Source organism: Colias eurytheme, chromosome 20 (assembly GCF_061535395.1).
Source record: "Colias eurytheme isolate Ceu_HAF_F1 chromosome 20, ilColEury1 Martin Lab GWU primary, whole genome shotgun sequence".
Taxonomy (NCBI): Eukaryota; Metazoa; Arthropoda; class Insecta; order Lepidoptera; family Pieridae; genus Colias; species Colias eurytheme.
Genome location: NC_142999.1, coordinates 4357976 through 4367710, shown reverse-complemented (window position 1 = coordinate 4367710; position 9735 = coordinate 4357976). Strand labels below are relative to the sequence as shown.

At 34.3% G+C, this 9735-nt stretch overlaps 1 protein-coding gene across 1 annotated transcript; it reads left to right on the top strand.

Moving 5' to 3' along the window:
- Positions 1-1273: 1273 nt before the first annotated feature.
- Positions 1274-9717, top strand: LOC149899590 (venom protease-like). Its single transcript, XM_090113753.1, has 8 exons — positions 1274-1360; positions 3548-3648; positions 5908-6044; positions 7101-7231; positions 7787-7955; positions 8328-8572; positions 8948-9108; positions 9535-9717. The coding sequence occupies exons 1-8, from the start codon at positions 1300-1302 to the stop codon at positions 9694-9696; spliced, it is 1167 nt and encodes a 388-aa protein (XP_089969879.1). The 5' UTR covers positions 1274-1299; the 3' UTR covers positions 9697-9717.
- Positions 9718-9735: the final 18 nt, after the last annotated feature.

Genomic DNA, 9735 nt, shown 5'->3' with positions numbered 1-9735 from the left:
GGTTCAATGCTAATAATTTACTATTAAATACAAAAAAAACAAATTGTGTAGAATTTATCCTCCCAAATGTAAAAAAGGTGAAAAGGAATATTATTTTAAACGGGGAGGTATTATACCCTGTGGAATCGACTGTTTTTCTTGGTTTGACATTAGATGAGAAGCTTCAATGGGGGGCCCATGTTACCACCACCGCTGCTAAGCTCAGCTCAGCTGCATATGCAGTTAGAAGAATAAGGCATCTCACCGATGAAGAAACGGCTAGATTGGTTTACTTTAGCTACTTTCATAGCATAATGTCCTATGGAATTCTGCTATGGGGCAGGGCTGCAGATATAGAAACTATATTTATATTACAGAAAAGAGCCATACGCTCTGTATATAATTTGCGTGCTCGAGACTCACTAAGAGATCTCTTTAAGAATACTGGTATCCTTACTGTACCGTCGCAGTATATATTTAATAATATTTTATATGTACATAATAACGCTTACTTACACACAAAAGTAGGAGATAGACATTGTTATGACACAAGAAACAGAAATAAAATTGAAATGCCATTATTCCGGCTAGCTAAAGTTAAAAATTCATTTATGGGCCAAGGTATACGCTTTTACAACAGAATTCCTCATAATATTAAAGAGTTAAGTAGTTCTAAATTTAAATCTTATATAAAAAATGTACTTGTCAAGAGAGCCTATTACAGTATTAAGGAATATATGGAAGATAAAAACCCATGGAGGGTTGTCGCGTAAAAACCACAGGACAGTTCTTTGGCATATTATGATAATATAATATTATGATATTATTACATATGTAATTTGTAAAATTGTAAATCTGACATGATTAAAAAGAGCAACTATGGAGTTTCTTGCCGATTCTTCTCCGTAGATACTGCTTTCCGAATCGGTGGTAAATGTTAAAATACGTACTTAATGACGTTTCAAAAGTGCTTCTAGAAGAAGTCTAATTGAATAAATAAATGTTTGAGTTTGAGTTTGAATCTACCATAAAACATTACACAAATTGTTTTTAAAGACTTTAGAAGACCTTTATGACATTTAGATAATGCTTTTCATGCTAAAATTATTTAACTACCAAAAAGAATTAATGAAGAAAAAATATGGTGGTCAAACAAAAATTTTTACCGACCACTAATTAATAAAAATAAAAAGTATGATAAAAATTGCGATGATATATTTTAGCTATCAAAGTAACATCCTGCGGATTATATATCAGGACAAACTTCCGTCGTCCCAATTATTAAATTATAATGATTTAGTTGTTGGGAGGCCTTCCACCATGTTGTTCCTCCTGACGATATTTGTGGCGGTGCTGAGTGCTGAGGGATCTAAACTTATTTGTAAGATCTTTTTATTTTATGCGTTAACAAATATAAGAATAAGAATATTTAATTATAAAAAAAATTATGATTGTTTTCGGCGTTGGCACAGTTGAATATGAGTGTACAAATTTATGAGATTTAAAAATGTTGATTAGGTATATTTGACGAGCATCTAAGTAACCAAAAGTGTAATAAAATTAAAATAAAATTTATTAAAAAAATATTATTAAGTATAAACTATAAACTAATGCAATGAAAAATAAATAATTTAATTTCAACGAATAAAAATAAGAAAATACACAAAAATAAACTTGCAACTATTCAGTTTAAAGATTGAATTTTATTACGATTTTATAGAATTTTAAATGATTATTTCATATACATACTTGCTCAATCAATTTTATTATCATAGCACGTTAATCTCAATAAATCAAAACATGCAGGTTGTTGATTTGTTCAAGTCATACATTTTAATTGTTAATGGTCGCTAAAATATAACCGCGAGGAAATATTTGATTGCCTTAGTACAAGTTGGTGATGAAATATAATGTGTGTTTCCTTGGAAAATAGAATAACTATCTTATCATTCGTAGGAAGCCTATCTATCTTATAGGTAGGCTTCCTACGAATGATTATGTTTATTGTGCTTTAATTTGGAATCCGAATTATAATAAATTAATTACTTTAAATTCCGAAGTAAAAATATCTTTATCTTTAAAAATAACATTTGTAATCATTGTACAACAGCGATTATAAGCCTATCAAAATACAATCATTTGAACATTGAATAATGTCCGCACTACTCACGTACTAACTTCGCATACTCATTTATGTATTTCTCTACAAATTGTGTTTTTGAGACCACCAAGGATCACCGTGTACATTTTTGAAGTGAAACATCTTCAGGCGCGATGAGAGTAAAATTTCAAGGTCACGTCATGGCAATACCGTCACGTTATGGAGTAAGGCGATGATTTTGGTATCTCTGAATTATGCCAAAGAGGCTCGGCTTTTAAGTCTCAAAAATATATATTTGTATATACAGGGTGTCCCGCTATTGGTATACTAAGCGCGAAGGAACTTGTAGTTTTGCATACACTGATCACGTAAAAAATACTTTAAAAAAAATTACGTCCAAAATTTTTTGCTAAATTTTTCCTGAAAATCCATGTTTTCTTCTCTAGCTTCGCGCAGCCGGCATATACCGCTTCTCTAATATGAGCATTTTAATCTTAATCATAATCTTAAACGATAGCTCACGTGCTGGTGGCAAAGTTGGGCGGCTCGCTTGTTATGGGTGTACACATAGAGTTTTAAGAATTCATCTATTTGAAAAAAAAATGCGTCTGGATTTTTTTTATTATTTTTTACGTACTCAGCGTATGCAAAACTATAACCTCCTTTGAGCTTAGTATACCAACAGTGGGATACCCTGTATAGTATTTTTGTGAACACTAAATAGGCATGACGACAGTATCCATAAATGATCGTATTAGTGTTTTTAAGGGAAAATGTATAATAAATAAATTAAATATAGCGACTTAGAAATCTTAAAAACATTAAGATTAATGAGATTATCAATAAAATAAAACATTGAAATTCTGAAGTTCGCCATTTTGACTAAAACACGCGTGACGTCACGCATAAGTAAACAACTCACGTCAGATGTATTTTGTTGTTATGAATATGTTGAGAATACGCATTTTTATTTATTTTCTATTGTTTCACGTATGCTTTATCGACTCAGAACAGAAATATAATTGCGAATTCACGAATACATGGTTCGGGATTCTCCGCGCCAACTTTATACAATAATTTCTTATTATTTTTTCGCTTGAAATAATTACTAACACATTTTTGAGCATTATTTTTATGTGGATTCACACTGCAATACTGCACACCACTTATAAACTTTGTAATTCGTTTCTATAACACATATTAAATAAAGATTTTTTTATTTTTCTTCGCAATGCGTACAAATAATTACGTATTTACCAAAGTTTGACGTCACGCCTACGCCATGACACCTGCGAGCTGTTTTGGCACAGATATTAAATATTTTTTGAAAAATGGCTTTAATCTTCGTTAAATTTAAGTATATTACCTAAATATAGGGTTTTACTTGTATAGTAAACGTATACACACATTATGGAAGAGAATTTCAAAATCTTTCGTCATGCCTATTATAGAAGCTTTTTTTTACAGCTGATGAATTAGATCCATCATGGCACGACTTGGTCGCAGCTGGTGGCATGCACATCGGTCACGGCCGAACTAAACGATTCGTCGAACTCAACAAGGATCAGGTAAATTATATTATTTTTGTTTTTAAGTATAAATTAGATAGTTTTTCAAGTCGAACTCTGTAATTGTTTTGAGTAGGCTTAAAAATATGTAGCAAAAAGATATTTTGGACATTTTAACTAGGAACTCGCGATTAAAATCCTAAAAATAATTTTCTTTTAAATGTGAAATGAATATCTTAATCAAAATTATATAAAGAAGTACCTATGTGCTAGTAGTTAGGGGAGAGCGGGGATGAAAGTCACATTTTTAACTTTTTTTATGTAACTTCCAAAATACGTTGTTTAGGAATGATATTTGTATATCAAAAGATAGTGTAATTATTCTGTTACAAAATAAATAAACGTATTTTTGTGTAATATTATCAGTTGTAGAAATATTTTGTATTTTCACTCTAAAGAAAAATGTGACTTATAACCCCGGGTCAGGCATGGTTGTCACAATGCCTAGGGTAGGTAGTCACGTACTAAATAACAGGCAATTTATAAATAGAAAGTCACACTTTGGTCTTATAATTTTACGGAATAATTTTTAATTAAGAACTCTTAACCAAATGAAACCGTGTCTACGGTCTTTATTTCAGTCTGAATATTAATCAATCACAATTTTAGCAAACAATAATAATCGTGAGTCAATATAGAGTCATCAAGGACAGATGGACTTCCAGCAGGTTTGTTAGGGTGATTTTCCGGTGTTGATTGAAAATTTACGGCTAAAACAAACAACCTCAAAACGCAATTAAAGTCATCTCGCATACAGGGTGCTGGTTGATAGGTGACAACCAGCCCCCGAAAATTTGTGACAACGAGCCCCATAACACGTTTTAGGAAAATAAAATTGAAAATAAATTCCGATCAATGAATATCTAAAAAACTATACTACGATATTATAAAACACATTTCATCATCATCAAATGAACTGAAAGATTATTACTGTTAAACAAGAACGTATAATTACGAGGTTCGACACAGCAGCACAAAAATTTACTTTTGCTGTGCGAAAACAATAAACACGTGTGAGGCCCTCACGGCAGATCGGAGCGGTCTGACGCGAAGTTGGGACAGCGTTTTCACTGTATCGCTCTTGCCACGCTGTTCAACAGACTTATTCGATAGTTCAGTTTTGTGTTAAGACCGCTGTGACAAACAACCCGTGAGACAACCAAACCCGGTCTCCCCTACCTACTCTATTTTTCACAGTGCATTTTAAAACTAACACAATTTCTAAGAATTATTCAACTAACTGTTATAAATTAAACTTGAATTTCAAGTTAAATTAATAGCCTATAAAAAATATATTTCACCTTCATTATTTCCCGATAATTCTAAAAATACGCAAATAAAACAGCAGGACATCTCAACACAGGCGCCACACTTAAGCAAGTTTTACATTTCATCACTATTGCAAAAGCAGTTTGAATGATCATCAAATCGGAGAGAGCAATTCAATTATGTGAGATTTGAGTTCAAGCCTGGCGCCCGCGTGTCGCCTCCCACGCACTGTCCTAATCTGCACAATATCGGAATGATATATAACTTTAATATATATTATAAATGCGAAAAATCTATTCGTCTGTTATGTATAGAAGAAAAATAGCTAACGAACCAGGGTCGAATATTGGTTACTTTTTAAAAGAAACGTTAGAAATCGGCAATGAAAGTATTTGTCTCTTGTTTTATCCGCGGGTAAAACCGCGAAACACAGCTGGTATATTAAATATTGTTTGATATCAGCTTGATCTCGAATTTGGTGGTAATAATGAATAACTTTGTCAATACAATTTGCATGTTTCTTTAAATGAATGTGCGTGGCTAAAGGTGCTGACATATTGAAATAAACATGATTTATTAAAATTCGAAATGAACGATCGCTTGCATTATTTTGCAATTTTTTATCGGTAAGCTTTTACGTGTGGATTTTGTGTATTGTTTTAAAGTATATTCGAAGTATAAATTTCTTTAATGTTGGAGTTTTGGAATCTGAGGAATGTAGACTTCATTATGGAAAAACAATGCTTTAGAAAGATAAGAGAGATTATATTATTGAATTTTGTATTTGGTGTACACATATAAAAACATAAGCTCTTTGGTTTTACAACAAATTTAGGGCCGTCAAAGCTTTTGTAGGTCATAAATAGAAATATTTAACCATCTACGTTATTCGCGCGACTTTTAGCCACAAATAACACAATCTACCACACAATGCGCTCATCATTTGCGTCTAGTAAGAGGCTTATAGAACAAATTATGTTTATCTTCTAGCCAAATGTGCCCTACCAAGCCTGCCTTCTCCCCAATGGCAAAACAGGCCATTGCCGGCACTTACACTATTGTATTCAAGATGAGTTCAAGAAAGATTTCATGAAGTTTATGGACTATATCTGTATAATACAACATTCGTGAGTATTCTGTTCCTATAATATTTTACTTATAACGTTATAATATAAGCTTGTAATAAGCACTTAAGATGTTTTGTAATTTATGTTATATCTCTGTTGTGTCTCCTTTTAGATACAATAAAATAATGAAACAGTTTCTACATTATCGTTTGATCATTTGATTGCAATTTGCAAATAGGTACATAATATTGAAATTTATTAATTCAGCTCGAATACAAGACCTATTTATAAAGCCTAAAAGGTATCTAGTACTAATTTGTCAATTTAACAGTCAAATAATTACCGATTTCCTTTTACATAGCCAAATCGGGATGTTTGGTCATTATATTTACAATTTTAATATATGTACAACATTCCTATAGATCGGTAAAAAGTTAAATGAACAAATTGAGCATGAAAATAAGGCATTACAACATCCTATTAATATTATAAAGGCGAAAGTTTGTATGGATGTATGGATGTTTGTTACTCTTTCACGTAAAAACTACTGAACCGATTACAATGAAATTTAGCACACATATAGAAGGTAATGGATTAACACATAGGGTAGGTTTTATCCCGGAAATCCCACGGGAACGGGAACTATGCGGGTTTTCCTTTGAAAACGCGGGCGAAGCCGCGGGCGGAAATCTAGTATTTATATACGCAAAATATATTCACGTATTTTTCTTCAATGTTATACTTTAAAGTGGATTCTGACATCCTGTAGTAGTACTGACTTCTGCTGGAAGATAATAAAATATTTGTACATTATATATACTAGCTTTCCGCCCGCGCATTCACCCGAGTTGTTAATGAAAAAATCCCGCATAGGTCTCGTTCCCGTGGGATATTTGGGATAAAAAATATCCTATACATAATATCTCAAACTATATTTGTACCAAATCTCATACAAATCACGAAACCGATTCAGTGGATGAGGCGTGAAGAGACAGACAGACACACTGACAGAGTTACTTTCACATTTATAATGTTAGTTAGGAAGTTAGAATAATGTAAAATATTTGTAATAAACGCTATCAATTGTCAATTGCATTATTAAAACTTTTTCCATAGATCGATCGGTACTTGCTGTCCCGATGGTATGGGTGAAGCAGCTCCTGACGCTTTGGCAGGGGATTTACCTGCCACCGCACCGCGCGATGAAGATGAAATCAGCCTAAAAATAACCAGGGCTGATAACAGAGGTGTGTAATATTAAAGGGTTTCTAAATAGTGACGTGTTTTATTTACATTTTACACCCTAGTTGCCGATATTTCTTTCAAGTGAATGTAAGTTGCTATTTTATTTATCATTTATTTAAATCATTTTCAGAAACCACTTAATCACTAATCTTTATCACCCTAAACCATTCCCTAAACATATGTAGGTATAATATTGTTTCTATAGAAGCAATCATAGCTCACTTTCTACGTCATCCCATTCTGATCATTATTAATTTCATATTGCTTAATCCTGATTTACTACGACATCCTATTTTTTAAACATATTTGCCAAATCCCGCGCAACATTTTGCCAATTATCTACATAAATTCCACCTTGTAACTACATGATACATTTCTCTGTCTCTACAGCCAAAAAGCTCACATTATTCATTTTCGCCTTATTCTAACATATTTGTAAATATGGTACTCTTTAGTATTGCGACTGCTCTGTCTTTAGACATAATCACAGTCAGATCAGATTCATAGAAGCTTTCACTCTACTATCCCATACATCATCACCAAACTCAACTATTCAGGTTGTGGTCTAAGCACGCGCGCACAAGGCCGTGTGACCGGTGCAAGACCCGCCAACCCGCGCGAGTGGCCGTGGATGGCGTCCATCACACCGCCCGGCTTCGAGCAATACTGTGGGGGAGCTCTCATCACTGACCGACATGTGATGACCGCTGCGCATTGTACTAGACGGTAGGTATTGAATTGTGATTTGTGTGTGACATTTTTGTGATGGTACTTTTCATAAGCACCTGTAACGCTTCAAGTGTTTATGGGCAGAGGTGACTACTTAACATCAGACGGCCCACCTGCCATTTTGCTTGCTACATCTAGATCGACGTTGATAGTTTATTAATTTAGTTGTAGATGATAATTTTTGGTTGGAAAATTGGCTTGGTCAGTGCGCAAATATAAAGCGTACCTATAATCTTCAGGTGTTGGGTTGAATAGATAATTTGGCAGTTTCTGCGCAATTCAGAACTAAGACTAGATTTGACTGATAAAGAATTCCATGATCCGTAGATTTTTTTACAATGATCTCATAAAACGATAAAACCTTTTCAGCTGGAAAGCCGAAGAACTATCCGTGCGGCTCGGTGAATACGATTTCCGTAGAAACAACGACTCTCGCTCATACAATTTCAGAGTGATTGATATTAGACAGCACGAGCTTTTCGATTCTTCTAACTATCACAATGATATAGCCATCTTGAAGTTACATAGACCAACTGTATTTAATACTTATGTGTGGCCCATTTGCTTGCCACCAAGGGGAACACAGCTGGACAATGAAATTGCTACCATTATAGGTAAGGAAATTGTTTTACAATAAGCTTAACTGAAATCCTAAAAGGTATTTGATGAAATATCTTTTAGGATTTCAGTTAAGCTGCAATAAAATGGGCACTATTTACCGAACTACTATGAAATTGAATAATTCCCCAATGTCATATTTACAAAGTATGTTAATTTACTTTAGGAGCTTGATCTCGCTTTCTTGCCTTTCTTTATACTTCATCAGGAGTTAAATTAATAATCTGAAATCTGCTGATTTAAACATATTATATACCTTGCACTTAATTATATATATTTTTTTTTCAACTTTGCTTATTTTAACACATCCATAAATCAATTACAAAAATAGGTACCAAGTTGTGCGATAAAATTTCAATTTTTTATATTAGGTTGGGGAACACAGTTCTACGGAGGGCCGCACAGCGATGTCCTCATGGAGGTCTCAGTACCTGTGTGGAGACACGAAGAATGTGTGAAAGCTTTCACTGATTCTGTGTTCGATGAAACTCTTTGTGCTGGTGGCCGGGAAGGAGGCAAGGATGCCTGTCAGGTAATATCGACTACTTATTTGACGTAATGTTCATTTATTCCCGAATATTCTTTCTGGCTTTTGCAGTAGATAATATGATTGTACACAGTCTATACCTTATACTTATAGCCACAACCCATTTCTGACATCTCCTATTTGCAAAATGGATGTTCCTAGTCCTAGTTACAAGAAAAATAAAATTTTCCCCCACACTCAATCTTTCCCAAAGAATAGGCCGTAATATTTATGAATAAAACAATCATAAAAAAGACGTGTGGCACTCGGGGACTGCCGCGGTAAAGCTATTGCATGCTATGCCTTCAAGCCACACCTCCGTGTCCGTCGGAGTGGGGAGCGTGAGGTTATTCATTACGCAATTTCTGGATTCGGTTCCCGCGCTCACGGCCCGCGATAGGAGCTATGTAATAGCTTAATTATTTTCTCCAGGGTGACAGTGGCGGTCCGCTAATGTACCAAATGTCAAGCGGTCGCTGGTCCGCGATCGGCGTGGTGTCGTGGGGCGTGCGCTGCGGGGAGCCGGCGCACCCCGGCCTGTACACTAAGGTCGACATGTACTTGGAGTGGATACTCGCCAATACCGTGTTTTAGACAATAAATGTTTGATATAGCGCGGTGTGTTTTATTTCC